At 44.6% G+C, this 21,691-nt stretch overlaps 4 protein-coding genes across 4 annotated transcripts; 2 read left to right on the forward strand and 2 right to left on the reverse strand.

Moving 5' to 3' along the window:
• Positions 1 to 11: 11 nt before the first annotated feature.
• Positions 12 to 3,650, forward strand: LOC135350688 (cyclin-I-like). The gene is made up of 7 exons (XM_064549552.1): positions 12 to 322; positions 445 to 546; positions 1,282 to 1,425; positions 1,800 to 1,874; positions 2,142 to 2,285; positions 2,478 to 2,606; positions 2,827 to 3,650. The coding sequence occupies exons 1-7, from the start codon at positions 221 to 223 to the stop codon at positions 3,160 to 3,162; spliced, it is 1,032 nt and encodes a 343-aa protein (XP_064405622.1). The 5' UTR covers positions 12 to 220; the 3' UTR covers positions 3,163 to 3,650.
• On the reverse strand, positions 3,588 to 13,193 carry LOC135350664 (uncharacterized). Its single transcript, XM_064549525.1, has 14 exons — positions 13,037 to 13,193; positions 12,826 to 12,950; positions 12,478 to 12,726; positions 12,006 to 12,417; positions 10,908 to 11,955; positions 9,596 to 10,811; positions 7,792 to 9,448; positions 5,682 to 7,676; positions 5,346 to 5,467; positions 5,007 to 5,167; positions 4,688 to 4,819; positions 4,234 to 4,546; positions 3,919 to 4,104; positions 3,588 to 3,767 (listed from the first exon to the last, which is right to left on the reverse strand). The coding sequence occupies exons 1-14, from the start codon at positions 13,089 to 13,091 to the stop codon at positions 3,717 to 3,719; spliced, it is 7,722 nt and encodes a 2,573-aa protein (XP_064405595.1). The 5' UTR covers positions 13,092 to 13,193; the 3' UTR covers positions 3,588 to 3,716.
• Positions 13,194 to 13,360: 167 nt separating this feature from the next.
• LOC135350668 (serine/threonine-protein kinase Nek1-like) lies at positions 13,361 to 19,519 on the forward strand. Its single transcript, XM_064549528.1, has 23 exons — positions 13,361 to 13,576; positions 13,680 to 13,715; positions 13,780 to 14,022; positions 14,163 to 14,230; positions 14,286 to 14,372; positions 14,438 to 14,492; positions 14,554 to 14,597; positions 14,806 to 14,962; positions 15,016 to 15,215; positions 15,273 to 15,333; positions 15,420 to 15,497; positions 15,557 to 15,607; positions 15,702 to 15,892; positions 15,944 to 16,142; positions 16,372 to 16,554; positions 16,764 to 16,971; positions 17,023 to 17,166; positions 17,222 to 17,694; positions 17,766 to 18,198; positions 18,252 to 18,335; positions 18,432 to 18,577; positions 19,013 to 19,172; positions 19,274 to 19,519. The coding sequence occupies exons 1-23, from the start codon at positions 13,460 to 13,462 to the stop codon at positions 19,327 to 19,329; spliced, it is 3,474 nt and encodes a 1,157-aa protein (XP_064405598.1). The 5' UTR covers positions 13,361 to 13,459; the 3' UTR covers positions 19,330 to 19,519.
• LOC135350673 (RING finger protein nhl-1-like) lies at positions 19,356 to 21,640 on the reverse strand. The gene has a single exon (XM_064549534.1). It carries the CDS (start codon positions 21,587 to 21,589, stop codon positions 19,508 to 19,510), a length of 2,082 nt encoding a protein of 693 aa, XP_064405604.1. The 5' UTR covers positions 21,590 to 21,640; the 3' UTR covers positions 19,356 to 19,507.
• Between the last annotated feature and the right edge of the window lie 51 nt (positions 21,641 to 21,691).

The following is a 21,691-nucleotide window of genomic DNA, read 5'->3' on the forward strand; positions in this document are numbered from 1 at the left end:
TCCTGTATAAGTGGGCGTAGTCTAGACCACTAGATCAAAAGAAGAGTTGCAGAAAAGCTGTTAAAAATCTTTGAGCCATATTAAATAGCTTGTAAAAGCTGTGCACTGCGACAGTTGCTGCATAAGAATTGGAGTAAGAACATCGAGGACATGGCGTGGTGTTAGAAGCTAGCAAGATCACCTCAAAGACTCCCCTTGAAGACAGAAGACCCGATCGCCCATGGCACCAGGACACGGCCTAGTAGTAGCAACCCAGCAGACTAACGGAACGACATATAATCCAGGACTCCTCTCTCTGAGCTCACCTCTGCAAAAATCTCAGGTAGGCTACAAATGAAAGAACTAGTTATAATCTAGCCCTAGTTAGCTAGCTGGCTTATCAATTTGTGCCTAGTGAATCAGTGTGTCCTTTGATGTACGTACGTGTACTATTTTCTCCTTCAGGTTGATCAGCTGACGATGTCAACAGTGTTGGAGACACGGCTGCATGCAGCGTTGGCAACAGAGCAACACGCACCTCCTCCTACACAGATCTACTATCAGGAGGTATGTGAGTGTGTGTTGTTGTTGTGCGAAGATTTTTACTTCACGATATTAAAACATACAACCTCATAATGTAGCTTATGTTTGGATAACATCTACTGTTTCCCAGCTGCATAAAACACTGAAGCATTTCCAAAATTAAAGTTTTATTTGCTAGGGTAATTCCTAGGTAATTCTGTGAGAAGAAATTCCTTGATTGCATACGTGGTGATAGAGTGGTTAGCCTAACTACTGTTTGTGGGCATAAAGTTTCATTTCTTTAATATTATAAGTTGTTTGTTGTTTCTACTATCGCATATGTCCTATACATAATGCTTGCTAAGTGATCCGTTTCTGCTCTGGGTATTCGCAACACATTCCTACAAGTAGTTTGCTGTTGTTAGTTTGCGATGATAAAGGAAATCAAGGGTGCAAAGGAGTGCGCTATTATCTAAACAATCTCCACACTGTAGTATTCCCATAGTCCCACTACATGACTGTACCTACTTATGATGAAGTAGTGTATAGACTTTAGACTACTCTGAGTCACAGGTCAGCTGTTTTCTTTGTTCCCCCTCACTGAGAAGCTGTATATAGATGAGAAGCTGTAGATTTTTGCTGATCTGGTCAGGTATAGTGGTTGCATGGCTGGTGAGCTGATTGCATCAGAACATTGTTACCTTATTCTAAAACCACCCCAATGATTATTATCGCATGTCCACCCCTCACATTAATTTCACACACCCATCACAACAACAGGAGAGTGACTCGGAATTTGTGAACTCGTACGACAGAGATGAGATGGTGAGATGGCTGTGTCTACTGACACACGACCTCCATTACCGACTAGAGGTATTCTTCAGAGCTACCAATCTCTTGGATACTTTCCTCTCTCTGGTCAAGGTGAGCGTCTGATGTGGTTACTGATTGCTTTTATGTGGCTTTAGTTGTGATGGTTCTAAGGCTGCATGTTTCAGCATGGTGTTTCAGCATGCATGTTTCAACATGTTTCAGCGTGATGAGTGCATGTTTCAGCATGATGAGTGCACTGATTGGTGTCCTTAATGTGTTCACCAGGTGTTATCTTAAGCTAGAGTGTTGTAGGTATTGAAAGTGGACATAATATGCATTAGTTAGCAGACATTGACGCCACATTGTGATGTTTAATGGTACATTGATGCTTAATGGTACATTGAGGCATGTACAGTATTTCCAGAATTATGTCAGAACGCCCGTCGTGTAAACTATCATTTCTACCCCCACACGCACTCATGCAGGTTAGGCCCAAGTATTTGCAATGTGTGACTGCAACATGCTTCTATATTGGAGCTAAGCTGGAGGAAAAAGCTGAGGTCAGCTGGCATTGTGTGTGTATTATCAGCTGTTTTCATGTTCAAACTTGTAGTATCGTAAACACTTTATTGTAGCCTTTATTGTGATTCGAAAGCTAATAGTATCTGTGCTATTGAAACGAGACAGTTGTTATGTGATCCTGTAATGGTGCTGTTTCACAACAATGCCTCAAAGAAACGCTCACAATACATCTCTTGTCTGCATGTTTTCACAGTGTACCTATGTGTGCATTCCGTATGTCATGTTTGAAAGTTTTTCTTTTCCAGGCTCTCCAGTCGCTGTTGGAGGTGTTAGTACAAGGCTATGGCTGTGAGTTCTCTCAGAGGGACATTCAGAGAATGGAGCTGATTGTCATGCAGAAACTCGACTTCAAACTGACTAACTACACTCCTCATGACTTCCTCAAAATGGTGGGTTTACAACTGCACACACACATTTCCTGTGGTAAATTAAGAGACAAAAATACATCCCCAAGTTAACTTTGTTAGCTGTTTTTGGGTGGCTTTTGTCTAATAAGCATATTTATGACATCTCTTTTTGGCCATTATGACAATGTACACAACTTCAAACGTATCTATTAATACCATGTCCCCCCTCTACAGTTTCACTTGGTGGGTGTGACAGAGGGCTCCCTCTCACTGCCCGGCTGCCTCTCCCCCGAACAGCACCTCTGTCATACCTCCCTCTGTCTTGAGGCCATTGTCACTAACCACACTCTCATGAAGTTCAGGGTACGTGCATGAGCTCTTTGTTTAATTGTGTGCCTCCTTTATTAGGATTGAATATTTCATGTGACGTAGTACATTACCTTTAATTCTACATTGTACATCATGCATGGGTATGCAGATCAAGTTGCCAACTAATAGTTTATTTTCCAAGAACCCACGATCCCCCTTAATTTATATTAATCTTTGAACTCCTTAAGGGTATCATAGTTTCTCCCCCGTACAGCCCTCTCTGTTAGCCCTAGCCGTCCTCGGCTGTGACCTCAAGCTCCTCGGCTGTGATTGGCTAACAGCTGTTGTCACGCTTCAGTCCCTCTCCAAGATCCAAGGCCGTGAGCTCTCTGTCTGTTATGAGTCTGTCCTGTCCGAGTACTCGTCGGTGGCTCTCCAATACCCCCTCCTAGTGACCCCCTACAGTGCCCCTGTGGTCGAACCCCCCAGGGAGGGAACACAAGAGACGTCATCGTTCAATCTCTGTACTCGAACCGATCTCGAAGATTTGCCACCTGCCAGTGTGGGCAAGCACCTCGTTCCCAAGAAGACGCTGATTGCTGCTCAGTGATGTGTGACCTCTCACAATTTGTTTGCTTCTACTCGAGTTTTAGATACATGTATACCTGTAGTGCACATCATGTGCTCTTGTTGACTGTTTCCATAGTATCACTTGTATTACTATAGCTATATCACATGTAACCTATGCATGCCTAATCACAGAGCATACAATTCTCGTCCCAACGACCCAATAAACTCCCTCAAAATCATATACCATTGATTGTGTGCATTTACCGTTCATTTTGTGTGTGGATGTATAATTATGTCAGCACATGTAACAGGTGTCTGTATTTATGTCAGGTATAAATCCGTTATTTTTATACTCGTATTTGCTTTGGTAGTTTACTAAACGTTTATTTTTAACCCCACGTTACGTACATGTACATCTCACCTAGTGTGCACATGCAGTTTGTGTTCATTTCTGATCAGATCAAATTAATAATTATAAATTATTATGCTCAACAGAATTGATGATGAAAATGATTGATTTGAACACAACATGTGAATATAATATGATATGATAGGATGGATGGTGCATTAAAAATGAAAAACAAATGTTCAAATTCAAAAGTCCAATGGTATTTGGAGAGTTTTCAAATAGTCTGTCATGTCTTCCTGCACAGGAATAAGAATGGGACATAATAAAATTATAGGGAATGTAGAGGCTCTTTACATTTATACATGTACATGTAGGCTAAGCTTTTACCTTGAACAGGCAATACAGAGCAACATAGACAAGGGAATGTTTGAGGATTGCTTCACTCACTGGTAAGGCTGCTCTCAGTTGGTCCATTGCCGTGCAGAGGTGTTGGTCAGTGGGGCGGTGGGAGAACACGGTCATGTCCCTCACTGTTACTGTGGGAACGTTGTGGGTGTGGTCCAGCCCTCGGTAGGTCAAGTTGGTCACTGCTAGGAGTGCTCCGGGCTGAATGACATCTTGGAGGAAGTGGGCCTGAGTGGTGTGGGTGGGTGGAAGCATGTGTACGTGGGAGGGAGTGTACATTCTTTGAATTCGTAGCTGGTATACCTACAGTTACTTAGCTAGCTAGTGAGTCGGACAACCATACAACAATGTACTTACCTCTAAACCATCCCAAATTTTAACGAGCAACAACCTCCTCTCACTGTCGGCAAGAAACACACTGTCCAGTTGTTGTTTAGCACCCTCCTCCAAGCCATGTGACATCACATGACCAGAGGTAATACAAGCAACGACACCCACAATGTCCAGCTCTCCATGTGGTAGTTGGCAATCGCTGCCCTCCTTGTGAAGGTATGAGATAGAACAACACCTTCGTGGGGTGTACAAAGCCAGTGCCTGAGGGCTCGCAGAGGGCAAAGGTCGATAGACAGTGGACCTTGTGGCAGTGAGTTGGAGATGGTGGAATTTTGATCTACAAATAACAAATAAAATTGTTGACAGGCACAAACAGAGAGCAGAACAAGACAGTACAGTAGCAGTGCTATGGGTAAAGGAAAATGTGCATATTACATGTACATGTCACTGCCAGGGAACAGTGAAGTCAACAACGTACCTTAGTGCGAGTGTATTGAGGTTGGTGATTCTGACGGCACTCCCCTCTTTGAGAACACCATACAGACTCTCATCAGGTCTCCACACTGATAACACGCAATCCACCCTCTCATACCCCCCACACGGCACCACCCTGAGACAAAATCTTAGTCAAAAATTATCTAGCAAATTATAGAAAAAGCTGAAAGTTTACTAACTAGTCCTGTAGTTACAGATTTAACGCTACACATTTAGATCTCCTTACGAGCTACAAAATGCAACTAAAATTAGTTCGTAGGACTTAAGTTATAGGCAGTCAAAGAATTCTACATCACACCCACCTAACTTTCAAGAGGGGCGTGACCGAGCGTTGCTGTGGCAACTGTTCCTCGGCCTCTTGTATGGCTTGTCTGATCCTCTCCTGGAGCTGGCCCTGTCGTCTCTCCACTAGACTCTGATGGTAGCTTTCCAACAAGGTTCGCTGAGTGGTGCTCAGCAGTTCCTACACAAGCACATGACTGACTGTAATACAAGTACATCACATGTAGCATTATGACGACTGTTATACAAGTTCATGTATATAGCGTGCACACAAGTATCTTTAAGGTTCACAGAATGCGTAATACACAGCTATAGGCTACATGTATATAAGTGGTTTTGTCATCAGAATGATGGCTTACTTGAAAGGCCGCTGGGTCAGGAGCATTAGTGAGTGCAGTGTGAATCTCCTCTCCATCTTGCAGCTGCTTTATCTGTAGAGTGTTGAGTCGCCGTGACCTCCGACGACCACCACTCCCTGTGTCTGTGAACATTAATACACATTATACAGTAATAATACTAGACTGATACGTTTGTACGGTGCTGTATCAACAATGTAGAGAAAACAAAAACAGCAACTTTTAGTTAGCAGCATACGTACATGTAGCTACAAGGCAATGAAGGCATGTAACTATAAGTATTATACTTTCTTTAGCAATTAATCCACCATTTTAATATAATTATGTCCATACACTCGCCTTCCTTGGATATTTCAATTTCAAACTTTGTTTGCACTCGAGAGCAGATCTCTTCAATCCTTCTCTGTCTCTTCTTTTCAAAACTACCAGCCATTTTCCTCTCCTGTCTCTCGCTTCTGAACACACCCTTGGCTCCCTCTCTCTTCTCAAAGAACAACAGTGGGTAGACCCTGCTGATCACCACTTCTGTACATCCCACTAACCCTCCGTCGGGGTACACAGCTGAGAGGGGGATGGGGTACGAATGGGGCGTGGCCTGATATCCCAGTTTAGCGTACCAACGGGCACGACGAGTCGAGTTGGTGGAGATCTTGAGAGAACATGATTGCGGCACTTCGAGGGGGTGGCAGGGAGAATTGAGGCCAGTCAGTTCAGCTCCAAATATGAGTAGTTTTGTACCTATCGAAATTTTGCGATTCTTAATCATGTGCTTCAGTGGGCGATCGATAATGCAGGGCAACGTATACCAACCATCAGTTAGATCAATACAAGAATGGCCATGCTTAGTCTCTCCATTTCCATTCCCATGTCCATTGTCGGCTAGTGACTGCTCAATCCCCTCGTGGTTGATACTTGCAATACAAAGAACCATTCTCCGAGAAGCCAGATCATCGTGCTCACAGATCTTGCGAAGAGCACACCTCTCAGCCTGATCAATCTCTCGATCATACCGATACTTGAGTTGCAACAACAACCAGTCAGGAGTCAAGCACCACCCAGCAAACAGACGGGGATAGGATACTTCCATTGCTGCCAACTTCCACACAAGCTGTTTATAGTGACAGGAGAACCATTCGAAGCTTATTAGACACTCGTCCACACCAGGCGATCGCCGAAAACCGTCCCAGAATTCGTTCAATCCGACCACTCCTCGATTCAAAGCCAGTTGCACTCCATCTCCCACACATACAGTGGATCCACGTAACACAGAGTTGCTGAAGAATCGATTGCCTTGGAATTGATACTGAAGTGCACTTGCGAATGAAACAGAAACAGTGCTACTGTGGATTCCCAGAGAGAGAAGCTCACGCACAGAGTGTCTACCCGGTGGTCTATGGTGGATGGCAGACCGTAGACTAATACGTTTGTATTCTGATCTTACTGAGAGGAGAGTCCCAGACATAGGTCTCGTCGAGGTGGGGGGAGTGTGGGTTAGTGTTTCCTCTTGTCGATTGGGAGTTACTTTTTCAGTTTCTTGTTCTTTCTTACTAGTAGACTCGTGTATAGTGATGTCGTTACAATCCATCTCCAAACTGTCGTTGAGTAAGTCGTGAGCAACTTCAGCTGTCAAAATACCATTACCATTCTCTCCAGCCGTCTCTTTTGCCAACGTCTTGCCATCTTCAGGAGTGGGTGATCTCATTGACGAAACCTCCCGACTGATGTAGCCAGAATCCTCTTTTTTATTGCCCCCTTCAGAGGTGACCTTTGTCCCCTCGTCCAGTAGCAGCTGTTGAGATTCCTCCATGGCAAACACTTGGCTCAAGGTGATGTGTAGAGAGTCCAGGGTGGGGTCATCATCAGGTTTAGAAGACTGGTAATCTGGCAAAGTAGTGGGTGTGTGTACTATTGAAGTACCAATAGAAGCAGGCTTTAATAACCGTTCTTTTTGATTTTCCATAAACTTGGGACCATCATTTGATTTCGGTTGAGCCACAGTTTCTCCTGTTTGAATCCTTTGAGCGCTTTTTGACTTCTGAGCACCGATGGAGCCCTTCCATACTGGCTGAACAACATTCTTAGACCTTCCAGAGCCCAGGGGAGTGGTTGTCACGTTGCTTGTTCTCGAAACAATACCAGAATCGGATCTAGTTCGACCGTCACCGTCCCGATGATGATGGGTGGGGTCTGAGAGTTGGTGTCTTGTTCGATGGGGGGTGGTGTAGAGACGCTGCTGGTGTGAGGAGATGAAGTAAGAGCCGTCCTCTTTAAGGTAGGTCTGTGTGGGGACGAGGGGTCTGTGACAGTGTGTGGGGTGACGATCTTGTATGGAACCTGGAGAGAGAAAGTATCTGCATGAATACAAGTATCACGCATATAACAAATGGAGTGTGTTGAATATTTTTAAAGGGGGGGGGGGGGGTATCAACTTTAAGTTCACTGAACTGACCTTCTGGTGTTGAGACGATACCTCTCTTTGATGACCCCAATCTCCTCTGAGGTTGACCGAACGTGGCAGGCTTCCTGGCAACACTCTGCTCACCACTCTTGAATATGGGCTTATACTTGGTAGTGGGTGTGGTATCAGCAGACGACTGTCCAACACTTCTCACATTCTTGAGAGGAGGTTGGAAAGTAGAAGTACTGGGCACATCGACTAACGACGTCTTTAGTGTCATGTTCTTTAGAGGCTGAGTTGACAACTTATTCGAGACAGGATGGTCACGGTCTAGTGTAGCTTTGGCTGCTTGCAAATGCTCTGTAGAGATGTCCACATTCTGACCACTGGCTGTTTGGAGACCAGGGAAAGAGGTACTTGATCTTATAGTGCACTGTTGTGATGTGGCACAGTCGAGTGTTGCTTTGGCAGCTCGAATAGATTCTTCGGAAAGAGTCACTTTTTTACCACTGGCTGTTTGAAGACCACCGAAACTAGATTGCAGAGTGTTTCTTGCTGCTTGGAGTGAATTTTCTGACATCTCAATTTGTTTGCCACTTGCTGTTTGCAATCCTACCGGCCATTGAATTTGTGAGTTTGTTTCTCCGCCTAATGTTCTTTTAGCCGCTTGGAGAGATTCTTTAGATACTTCAACCTTTTTCCCACTAGCTGTTTGAAGGCCTGGAAAACTTCTCTCTTTGAAATCACTTTTCAGCTTATTTACTGGGATATTCTCAGAGACTGGAGTCTGCTCTGTGATTTCTTTGTCAAAGTTAGAAAATTTAAGGCGAACAGCTTCCAATGCTTGTTGTGACACGTCCACCTTCCTCCCGCCAGCAGTCATGAATCCAGTGAACCCTGTCATCTTTGATGTGCTCCCTCCAGGAGGTGTGTCGGGTACGCTCTCTTCAGTTTGCATGACTTTTGGAGAGGGTGTCTGAACCTTGACCTCTGGTCTATTAGTAAGATTTTCGATATCAACATCATCAAACCCTTGATTAGTAGTAATGCTGTTCACACACAAAGTCTGGTTATCAGCTCCTTCATGGGCAGGTTCATCAATGGGGGAGTCCCTGTCATTACCACACTCGCTCATTTCCACAGGGACAGTCGGCTGTTGAGACTCTTGCACATACAGAGTGGTGTCCATGTCCTCAGTGTTGTTAGGCCCCTCAGGCAATGGTGGGTAGGAGGAGCTTGGGCTATTGGATTCCAATTCAGCATGCTCAGTGGTAGTAGCTGAGGATTCTTGAGGTGGTATGTTTACCTCCTCTATCTTTGGTGAGCTTTCTTCTTTGTTGTCAGCTTGTGACAGTACAGAGGAGTCCATATTATCAATCATACTCTTTGTAAACTCATCCCTCACGGTTGATAGGCTGCTCAGGTCTAGTTTAGAGGGGTGATCGGACGAGAAAGTAGCTTCCAGATCAGATAATCGGATTCCGATACTCAAGTTGGCGTCTGGAGATTGTGGATCGAAAACAGGTTCCTTCTCCTGTGATTCAGATTTTGCCTGGCTAATGCCCACAAGCCTCTTTACAGCATCAGGTGTTTCAGGTAGCAGAGGGTCGGCCGAGGAATCACGTTTAGGGGAGGTGTCTCGCTTTGGAGGGTCTTCATTGACAAAACTGCCCTCGTCCACAGAGAAGTCCAAAAACTGTTTGACCACCTGAGGTAAAAAATTGCATACATTTATTAAACCAAGAACAGACAGAAAAACACAGAGTTTAAATTTGATTGTACTACGTCGGTTTATACAATATGCTCTGTACATGTACCTACACACACAATGAGAAAATACTGGGTATATGCTCACCTGAGTGTTAAAGTAGCAGCCAGTAGACACATCCATTACATCAGCTTCATCACAATCTTCATCGTTCTCATCCTCTGACTTAACCAGCACTGGGGGGTCTCCTTCAGGTGCAGTGGCCGCCAAACGAGGGGGCTTCTTGGAATCAATTTGAGTGAAACAGTACAGATGCTCCACCTCTAGTGCTGAGAGGCAGCTGGTGTAGTCAGTCTCTTTAGTGTCGATCTCACATGGGTCCTTTTCCTCACTAAGTATTTGCTTTGCTTTTTGCAAAGAGTCTCTTCTCACGGATATTGCTGATCCTCCGCCTGTTTTGAATCCAGTTTCCATGGCAATGATCGGAGCAGGCGTGTCTAATTTGTCACTAACATTATCTTCGCTGCTGTTAATGATTGACTTGGCCCTCGCTATTGCAGCTGAGCTCACTTTAATGCCTTTACCAGACGCAGTTTGGAAACCGACAGCAGAGAATTGTTCTGACGAAGAACGTGATGTGTGGGGAAGTGGCGAGTGTGTCTCTTCAGATTTAGCATTCTCCAACAAGTCCACAGGAACAGTGAGTCCTTTACCAGCTGCTGTCTGGAACCCAGTCATCTCTCGTACACCCAAGATCTTGGTAGAAACAGTTTCGAATCTTGTTCCTATTGATCTTTCTTCCGTTCCAGATACTGAAGTTATGTCTGGTGATTCAATTCCATTCTCTTTGTCACTAGCCAAAAGCCTTCTTGCTTTCATCAAAGAGGTGTGAGAGGTTGAGAGCTTCGATCCACTGGCTGTGCTGAATCCTGTCTCCACCTTTTGCTCCTTTGTTTTGACGTTGGGGGTAGAGTTTGAAATTGGCTTGACACCGAATTTCTTGAGTATCCGAGAGAGAGAAGCTTGTTCCTCGGCTTTCGAGACACTGGCAGCTGAGCGAGGAGCTTTGAAAAGTTTGGGTTTAGGCTTGGTTGGTTTTGAAGTAGAGGGAGTTTGAAACTGATTACTAGTAGTCAATGACGACGTTTTAATAAGTGAAGGGGTTGTAAATTTATTAGCATTCTTGATCGATGTATTTGAAATTGTCGTTAAAGTGTTGGCCAATGGAGTGCTTATGACTTTTTTATCATCTGCTGGAGACTGTTCATATTCAAGCTCTTCACCAATCAATTGCTTGGCTTTGTCCAGAGCTGTTGCTGATATGGCTATCAACCCACCAGAGGCTGTCTTGAAGCCAACAAATCTACAGGGAGAGATTGGAAACAAAATAAAAAGGGAAGTGGGGTTGAGAGTTAATAATGTGGTTCTAGGAGTTCAGAATAGAAGTAACTAGGTATACCTTGTATCAGGTGCTGTTGACATCTCAGGAGGCTCATTAGAATCCTTTATTGTGTGTACACTGCCAGCAAAGGATCGTCGCATACCAGACACCTTTGTTAGTGATGGCTTGGAGAGAGACTGTGGCATTGCAGAATCAAACTGTTGAGCTTTAGCAGGAGGTGTTTCTTGCACAGCAAAGACGGGCTCCATAGGAGGGAGTGGTTTGACACAATCATCATTAATATCCATTATTGTATCTTGCTTTGTAGACGAAACAGTAACTTTTGCTTGTTTATCAAATCTCACATCTTGTTCACCTACAAGCATTTGTTCCTCTTGAGATACAGAGTGTTGTTGTGCTTCTTGTGTTTTTGTTTCAGTCTGAGACGTGATACAATCTTTCTCGTCATTCACAACAGATTCATCCACAGATAGAACAGTTGGTTCCATTGCATCCACTTCAGAAACATAGTTTTCTTTGGTGTTACTACTACCACGGGGGGACGGGGGCAAAGAGTCATTTCTCTCCTCTCTCCTTTCTTCAAATGTGCTTTCAACACGAGCTCTCTTTAAAAGTGGGGACAAAGATTCAGCATTGACTGCAGGTGGAGTATTGATGGGGACACTGGCTTCTCGTTTGGACTGTTTGAATCGAATTCGTTTACGCACTGGCTTGTTGAACTGCTGCTTACTAGGATAAGAAAATGCTTTAGTTGTTAATCTCTTTCGTTTAGTCGCAGGCTGTTTCATCTCAGGGGTAGGTGATTGGCGACTGATTGTCTTGGCGTCAGGCGTTCTAGTAATTTTCTCCTCATTTGGCTGAGATTTATCTGCCTCCATATTGTCTCGGTGACAGAACTCTTCCACTTGAGTATCACAACGTTTTTGATAGTTATTGTTTTTGGTACAAAATCTCGACTCCAATTGACTCCTACTCATAAATAATACATCGAATACATCTTCATCTCCTACTGTGGGTGTGGCCACCGTTGACGCCATCAGAGGAGTGGCTGCCTCACACACGATTGTTGCAGGGGCCAGAGGGGTAGTGGACAAGGGGGGACCAGCTGTAGAATGATTATAAACAGTGCATAGAGGAAAACAAAACTAACTCTACCTGGTGTATGAGGGTGGAGTGGAGTACTGTGGACTGGAGGCTGTGAGAGAGCTGCTGGTGTCATTAAAAGCATTTCCGAAGATGTTACCCTCTTGTTCCAGACTGATTGCTCCATACATTGATCGAGTTCAATAGGTGATTGATTAGCAGGGGCTGGTAAGTTGGGGGTGAATATTTCAGGACTGTCGAATAGTTCCTGGCTGCATGCCTCCTCTTGTTCTGCTTGTTCCTTGAGAGGGCTTTCAAAGAGTGAGACAGTAGCTACAGTTGAGTCTGCTTTCGGGGAGGTGGTCATGTGATTATTAGCAGAGGTGAGCATACGACTGGGTCCAACTGATCCGAGTGTGGGTGAGGAGCAGGGACTTTCAGTTGATGGGGTGGTTAGTCGAGGAAATAATGTTCGAATCACAGGCTGTACATGTAAGGAAGAAAAATTAAAGGTTTAGAGCTACAAAACTCAAAAGCTAAGTACCTTGTTTTTGTTATTTAAGAATCTCTTCCTTGTCAGTTTCTCTTCCTTTGTGCTACTGCCCTCGCTCACAGACCCATCAGTGCACTCCTCCTCAGTGGTGGTTATTTCACTGGTTGTTGATAGGAGACTGCTAACGAGCAGGGGTTTCCCCTTGAGTGTTGAGTGATTGAGTGGCGTGGCCATTGAGAAGGACCACCCACCGGCACTACTAGTGTCGGAGTCCAGCTCAAGCGTCTGAAGACTCGTCACCTAAAGAGCCATGGAATACAGCGCAGTGTCAGTGAGAATGGACCTCTGAACAAGCATGCTACTTATCATTTTAGTGAACTTGAGTAGATGGGACCTCACCTTCCTGAGCTGTAGCGGTGTGCAGGGGATGGGAACACTCTTGGGTGGAGAGTCATGATGCATACACGTGTGAGAGGAGCCATGTAGGGCACGATGGAGACAAAATAGGGGAGGGTCTGGATGGTCTGCCCGGGGGAGGAGAAGAAATATATTGTGGGTGTGGATGTCATTTTAAAACACAAATGGTATGTGGCCCCTCACGCATATGTACCTTCTAGGAGCTTCAGGAAAATGGAGCCCATCTCTTCATTCTCACTTGCATCCATCTGCAGCACAACACCACAGTGCTGAGATCAACCACTGTCTAACCACTCATTTACTTCAGCTGCATCGTCATGCATGATTAAATTCAGACATCTTGATGGATTTTCTTGCGGTGGAAGAACACGCCTTCCTTGATGTAGACTGTGGGATTCCCCTTAGAACAGGGAAAATCCCAACATCAATCCGCGGTTTTACGTAGAAGGTAGTGAAGCAGTTGTCTAGTGAAACTAGGGGAAAGGTCGTCTAGTCAAGTCCAACCAGTACGTGTTAGAACAGGGGGCGTGTCAAAACAGAGGACAGTATTATCTGCTGTGCTCAAGCAAATGCAGACGTTTGGTTTCCACTGCACTGAGCTAGCTAGCTAAGAAGAATGGATGCATATGTTCGCATCCGTAAAATTGGTGAGGGAGCATTTGGAAAAGCTCTGCTTGTCAAACGGAAGGCGGACGGAAAGCAATGTGTTATCAAAGAGGTCAACATTTCAAAGGTGATATTTTTAAACAATGTACATATGTACAAAAATGCAGCAGACTTGTAGTATGTGATACCTGATGTTACTTGTATCTACGACTTGTTTTGGGTCCTCCCAGATGGGTCGCAAAGAACGAGAGGACTCCAGAAAAGAGGTAAAAAATGATCATTATTTTTACTAAAGCCGTGCACTTTATGATAGCTAATTCACACTTTCAGGTCAAAGTGCTCTCTCAGATGAAGCACCCGAATATAGTGGGGTACCAGGAGTCGTTTGAGGACGGTGGTTCTCTGTACATAGCCATGGACTATTGCGATGCAGGGGACCTCTACAAGAAGATCAGTGACCAGCGAGGCAAGCTCTTCAGTGAGGACCAAGTGCTCAACTGGTTCGTGCAGATATGCCTGGGGCTAAAGCATGTCCATGATAGGAAGATACTGCACAGGGACATCAAGTCGCAGGTGAAGAGCCCCTATTGCTTTGTAGAGCCACATACATGTACATGTATGCCATAAATCAGAGGTACCATTATTTGGTGGGGAAGGATTGTGTCTGTATGGCGTATTGGAGATTGTTTTAACGATAACTTGCTCAAATTTAGAATATCTTTCTGACGAAATCTGGAGTGGTGAAACTTGGCGATTTTGGTATAGCCAAGGTCCTCAACAGGCAAGCAATTTAGCATTACCCTGCAATAGTCATAAAATATCTCCCCACCATACAGCACTGTGGAGCTTGCCAGAACATGCATTGGAACTCCCTACTACCTCTCCCCGGAGATCTGCGAGAATAGACCGTACAACAACAAGAGGTGTGTGTGCCTTAATTGTTTCTTAACTTAAATTGCACACGTTTATCACATGATTGTTTCCCTAGCGATGTGTGGGCTCTGGGCTGTGTCTTGTACGAGCTAGTCACTCTCAAACATGCTGTGAGTTTGTGAGCTGGTGAATATAGTCGGTACTTTAATCATTGTCTTCTTGGTTATACAGTTTGAGGCAGGGAACATGAAGAACCTTGTGTTGAAGATTGTCAGGTACATCTATCTCAATTTACAATATTGAGCCCTCCATTTTTTCAGCTCTTACCCATCTTATCAGTCAAATAACCTTTGTCCTTTGTCATATTTGACACACATGCATGCTTTGTAGCTGTGACTCCGCATAGAGAATGACCCTGTTCTTATGTGGTGATCTTACACTAACCTAAATTTTCACCCCACCACCCACTCCACACACTCACAGGGGGTCCTATCCTCCTGTCTCCACCAGATACAGCCGAGAGCTGCGCTCACTCATCGACTCTTGCCTCAAGCTCCAGCCCAGACAGAGGCCATCAGTCAATGGACTACTCAGACTCCCCATCATTCAGAAGAGAATAGATGGGTTGCTCACTGAAACTGTTAGTTGTAAATTCTTTAAAATGGTCCTAAAATCATGGCGATTTCCTCGCAGATCCAAGCAGAAGAGTTCAGCCACACTATCCTTCATCGTCATCGGAAACCATCTAATCCTGCCGTCGCTAATCCTAGACCACGCCCACTCGGAGTGGTGGGAAAAGCCGTTCCTCCAAAGATTGATCCACCCCCTCCTGGCCCAGTGAGGAAGTACCAGCCTGGAGCCATCTACGGAGGGGGAAAAGGCTCGGCAGACAAGTGAGACATTTCTGTGATATTGAAATTAGCACAACTATTATGTGATTGTTACATTAGGAGGAAAAATGTGATTGTTCGGGCAAGACCACGCCCCTCACAACCACAAGCTCGGAAACCAGTGAGTAAAGTGTTACAGTATAATTATTAGCTCTGTATGTCTAGCTGCTGTATGTTTCAGAATGAGCATTAGATTACCCACTGCAGATTTCGGCTGCTCTGGCTGCTCGCAAGAAAGAGGCTAACGAAAGAGAGAGAGTTCAGAAAGAGGAGATAAGGAAGCAGGTACATGTAGCTGGTCTATTTAAATGGAGCATATTGAATGTGGTTGTGAATGTCTACAGCATGCCATTGAGGCCAGGCTTCAGCATCAAAACTTTGCACGGAAGCAAAATGTAAGCACTTCTTCAGTTGTGTTTGTTAGAAGGCAGTAATTGTATACTGTACGTGTCTCACACAAGCCCAGTGTTTTGATTACTATCCTCTTAGGCTGCTCGACTCCAGCAGGCAAAGAAAGTAGCAGCTCAAGGCTGGAGAGCCACATTGTCCGGGGGCAAAGACCAGTTTTCTAATGAGCAGGAGCCTCCCCAACTCGAGAGTGAAGAAGAAGTAAAGGATGAAAGGGAGAATATTGAGCCCCTATCGAAACACAATGTACAAGATACTGCACAGAATGACAGGTACACAATGACTGATGATCATGAAATAATTATTATGACCTTACACTCCAGATATGAGGCTATAAAGGCTGCTGAAAAGGCTAGAGTGATTGCCGAGTACCAGCAGCGTCAGAGAGAGGCAGCTGCTAACAAGGCGAGGGGTCATGCTCAATGGAGGGCACCACCAGTGCAGTTACCCCCTCACACTCCCGCAGCAGCAGCAGGCAATGTTGGTGCAGGGGGAGGGAGGGAGAAGAGCAAAGCTGAGGAGGTATAGTTATAGTTAACGGCATAGGCTAGGGAAGCTCTGTATCATAAATTGTTTTATGCGTATAGCCGGGTCAGCATTATCGGGACACAATTAAGTGGTTTTAAACATCTACACTGTATACATGTGGGAAATACAATCACATTGAGTCACATAAATTGTTAATACGTAACTATAGGTTGGTCTTTTTTAGTGTGCATAGCTCAGACGAGTTCTCTTGTGATTGTTCTAGAACTACCTGAAGAAGCTCCAGGCCATCCGTCAGCAAAACTACATGGAGAGGAAGCGGATACAGCATAGGATGCAGCTCTATAAGCCAGACCCCCCACGACAGCCTGAGGGGGAGACGAGGGTGGTGACTGGCCCCCCACAGCTGAACCTCGACGAGAGGAGGAGGAAAATTGCAGCATTGAAGGTACAGTGTTTATGACCAAAGAATTGTGCTTTTTATAGCTCTAATTATACCAATCATATTGTGCTAATTATTTTGTCTGGTCAATTAGATAACTTGACTTGGGAAAATTTACAGGTTCAAATTATGATATACGTAGTCGGTACATGTAGCTTCTTGGGCTACAATATATTCAATTGTTCAACCCCTGCCATTATAATTATCTTGCTTAGGCCCAAGCTGATGAGCAGGCTGAGGCTATGAGGAAAAAGTTGGAGGAAAGACATCGGCAAAGGGTGGCCCCTGTCCTTACTCGACCTCCTCCAGCAAATGAGGTGGCGCCTCAAGGGAAGTGGGCGGAGCCAAGGAAACAGTGGGGAGAGCCTCCTAAGGAGCCGGTTATTGCTCAGCAATGTGATTCTACTGGAGGGGTCATTGAAGGTTAGTGCAATGTCGTGACATGTATAATCATGCTGTAATGTGCTTGTGCAGAAACGACTAATGTTGTGTTCAAGGATGGACCAGTTGATGGTGCCAGAAAGCAATGGGCTAACAAGGAGGGGCAGCCTCTCATTGCTATGCTACAGGAGAAGACATTACAGACTGCCACCTATGCAGTCAACAAGGACGAATTGAGTGAGTCAATATATTCATTACTCGATCTGCTCACCATGTTCACTTCTCCCAACAGGTGGACAGACAAGAATGGAGGTGATACAACTCAGTGCTGAGCCACCAACTGAACCGAGCACTAATAGAGGAGATACCACCACTCTGAGCAACGATGAAGCTGTTACACGTACGTCAGAACCAACTGAAACTAAGGACTCACCCCAAGGAGACAAGATCGAGAATATGAAAAAAGATGATACAAGTATTGAAGGAAACGAGGGATCACCAGTTGTCGGTGTGCAGATGTCTAAGTCGTGGGTGGTTGTTTCTAACGAGCCGAGTGGGGAGGAGCCTCCTGTGAAACAAGCCTGGGGGGAGGGGCAAGCGGGTGAGGAAGCAATGACTCCTACACCAGATACAATCCAGCCTCCTAAAGAGAGTGATGTCAGCTCGATTCAGGTGCAGGATATAGAGGAGGAAGTGTCTAGCTCCATTGCTGTCACCGAGGTCCCTCCCCCAATACAAGAGGTGTTCTCAACTCCCACAGCACCAGTAAGTTGGATAGTTTGTACTCAATACTTATAATCGTACACTTTATGTATTATTATTGTCAACCTTCACAGTCACCGAAGCCTCTTAACAAGACAGAGGAACCACTCAGAAAAGAAGTCCTGCCAGCAGTTAAACACACGCCTCCATCCATCTTCTCTGCATCTCTACGTGCTGGCTTATTTGACACAAACGTCAGCTTGTTGCATACTTGCTCCCTTCCTGATTTGAGGATCCTCTTTGCCACGTATCCTGACAAGCCAGAGGATGGTGCTTTCTCTGAGGATAGTGAAAATGATGAGGGCTCTGACCTGGAGGAAGTTGCTGAGGAGGGGGATTCCCCCGAGGAAGGGGAAAGCTCCTCTGATGAAGGGGCAAGTCCCTCTGAAAGGGGAAACCCTTCTGATGATGAAGGGTCTGGAGATGACGGTTCAGAAGACGAAGAAGATGATGATTTGCAACAATTGGTCAAGACACTGCAATCATTTGTGGAGGATGCAAGTGCAAGTGAGTCAGTAAAACTTCTTTGTTACACATTTTTAGTGGCGTTTATTCAATAGAATCTCCTATGCATTCTGCCCCATCTCGAGAGGAAGTTGAAGTAGTGCCTGTGTTCCCTATATCTGAGAACTGGGAGGACTCAGGTAAGCCAAACTGAGTCACAGTACGTTATGTGATATTTCATTTGACCTTATAGCTTTAAAATGGCATTACACTTGTTATGTGCCATACACACTCAGATGATGAAGGCACACCTGCCGATGACCCCAATAACCCCCAGTCCACGGAGGGTGGATCTGTATTCAGCCGACTAGAGGAGACTAGAACTCTGCTAGAGGGAAAGTTTGGTTTAGACACACTGGTCGAGGCCTATCAGCTTGTACAGGTGTGTGTGTGTGTGTGTGTGTGTGTGTGTGTGTGTGTGTGTGTGTGTGTGTGTGTGTGTGTGTGTGTGTGTGTGTGTGTGTGTGTGTGTGTGTGTGTGTGTGTCTGTGTGTGTGTGTGTCTGTGTGTGTGTGTGTGTGTGTGTGTGTGTGTGTGTGTGTGTGTGTGTGTGTGTGCGCGCGCGCCTACATGTACATTGTTGTATGGGTAGTGGCAAGGGCTTTATGTGGTAGTGGTGTGTGTGTGTGTTTTGATAAACTTCATGTGTTATCAACAGACCTCCATATTAATGGTTTTCTATTCTTCAGGGTAACAATCCACCTTTTAGTCACATGTACAATAATTTATTAGTATATTGTTTCCATTGTGGTACTGATTGACACACTCATTACATATACGTACAAGTACACTACTGTTGTGTTTTCTATTATATTAGACATTCTATGAAGATGAGTCCAGTTCGACGGAGGGCTCTGGCAGTGAGAAGATGTTCCCCTCTGAGCACATTGTGGCTGTGATAGGAGAGCAGAACACTCAGTACTACCCCACACTCATACATCTAGTGATGGCTGACAATGCATACTCTAAAGATAATGGTATGCATGTGTGTACATTCACTATCCCCAATATCAGTACAGTAAAGCCTGCTTGTGTATTGTTTGCAAGTATGATTTATGTTTTGTATATCTCTTTACAGAAACACTGGCTAGCTCTGAAGACGCAGTTGATGGAGATCAGGATCTGCTGGTGTAGCTGTTATTGATCTTATGGCAACCCGCTCACTTGAACTGACAATTGTTTCACAAACACACAATAGCTAATAATTATAAGAACAAGAATTATAAGAACAAAAATGTAATAATTAATACTTATAGTATCACACATTATGTCACATCATTATAGATCCAAACACTATTGTAAGAAAGTATGTTCAAAAAACAAATACTTGTTTCAAGTGACTGCACACGTACACAAATCCGTCTTGGTCAATGGTTATCCCCTCAGGCTGTGAGAGGTATCCCTCCCCAAAAGTAGATACAAACTGGCCTGTCTGTGTAAACACTGACACTCGATTGTTCCCGCTGTCTGTTACATAGAGATATTCGGCATAAGTTTGGATGGATATGGGTTGCTGTAGTTTTCCAGGAGTGTTTCCCATCTCACTAATAGCTCGTATGGGTGTGAGGGGGGAAGGCGGCTTGACATTGAAAATTTTCTTGTCAAATACTTGAATTCGATGATTGTCAGAGTCAGCGATGAACACTTCACCACTTGCGTCGTTCGGGGTTATACCAAGGGGCAGTTGAAATTGGCCCGGTTTGGACCCTCTCTTACCGATGGTACTCTTGCTGCTCTTGAGATTCAGGTTTGTATCGTACACCATAATCTTGTGATGCTGAGAATCGCACACGCAAACAAGATTGCTCTTTACAACACATATTCCATGGGGGAACTCGAGTTGCTGGTCTCTGTTTGGAGTGGTAGATAGCAAATGCTGGCCATCTCGATCGAGCTTGTGCAGCAAATTGTCCCCAGTTGTGGTGACATAAATGTTGGAATCCCGATCGATGGCTACATTGTTTGGTTTGTTCAAGTCCTTGGCAAGAATTTTGACTCGGTGGAAATTTTTGTCGTACATGAGGATTTGATCTCCCTCATTCTCACAAACTAGTAGGTATCCGTCTAAGCATGTGAGCCCGCTTGGATGCTTTAGTCGAGGAATAAGGCTAATGGGCACATTTAATTTCTGTGGTGGCATTTGAATAAACACATCTCTTGGACTGCCTAAAATGTGAAAGCCGTTCACCTTGATTACAAGTATGTGACGCCCACGATTCTTGGGAGTGAACTGCACAAGATAGTGTCCTGGCCTGGTGCAAGTAGTGCTTAATAGAGACATGCTGACATCACGCAAACAGAGAAGTTCAACTGAGATTGTTTGCTCGTCGACACAATCAACTCCTTTAGAATCACACACCTTAATGAGCATTCTAATCTCCTGACCAACCCATGCATTTCGTATTCCTTCTTTTTGGAAGGTACATTTAGAAGCCAAAGCTTGCTTACCACTGCAGAGATAGAACTGCTTACTGCTTAGGGCTACAGAATCAGGAGTAGCTGTACACAGGTATGTGTCAGCAGAAGTGACCGGATTGAGTGGCATTTGTTCAGCTTTCACGGTGAGCTGCTTGATTTGTTTCTCGAGTTTTTTCATTCGAAACACGACATCAAGATCGTTAAGTTTCTCCACAGCATCTTCGACTGTACAAATGCATTCCGACAATTCAATGTGCGTCTTGCTAAGCATTTGCTCTCTAGCAACAACATTAGTTGTTTTTTGGGTAGTGATGGATGACAATTTAGAGTGCAAATTTCTTCGTTTTTCAGTCAGCTTTTGAACTTGTCTGTCCACTTCAGTGTCGATATCTTTTCCAATCAGCAATTGTTGCCTTAAAATATCTGCCTTGGTCCCTTCAATTTTTATAAGAGCCTGAAAGAGAGGCTTTTGAAGAGATTTTGCTGGCTCTACTGACTCATTTAGAACTTTTTTAAGCCTTATAGCCGCCTTGGCAATGTAGTCGTACTGATGTCCATTGTGAGTGGTGGTTGCTATCAGACAATCTCTACATAGCACTTCTTCACATTCGTGGCAGTATATTGCTAGCTCTTGGCCAGAGTGAGTTTGGCAATGCTTGGGAGTCTCCTGGTCTGAAAGGTCTGCTAATCGTACCTCGTGCATAGAATCATGTAAATCTATCAGTCTCCTGATATGAAATGCAGTCGGAAAAGAGCCGATATCCCCATTTCGGATATGAGAAATTTTGCGACATTCTGGACATGTTGCGTCTTCGTCGTTTCCTTGAGTGGCAAGACCAGACAGGCAGGGGTCTCGACAGTAGATATGTCCACAAGCAAGAATCTTTGGGTCTTTAAAGACGTTCAGGCACAAAGGACATGTGATTTCTCCCTCCAGCCCATCCTTAGTTTGATAAAAGCTGACTCTATCAGCCATTATTTATGATATGATTATAGATGTATAGGTAGATCTAATGCAGTCACTCTCAATTAAATAGTCTCTCATTGCGCATGCCATTGTGTGGCTATCTTACACATG

This window comes from Halichondria panicea, chromosome 16 (assembly GCF_963675165.1).
Source record: "Halichondria panicea chromosome 16, odHalPani1.1, whole genome shotgun sequence".
Classification (NCBI taxonomy): domain Eukaryota; kingdom Metazoa; phylum Porifera; class Demospongiae; order Suberitida; family Halichondriidae; genus Halichondria; species Halichondria panicea.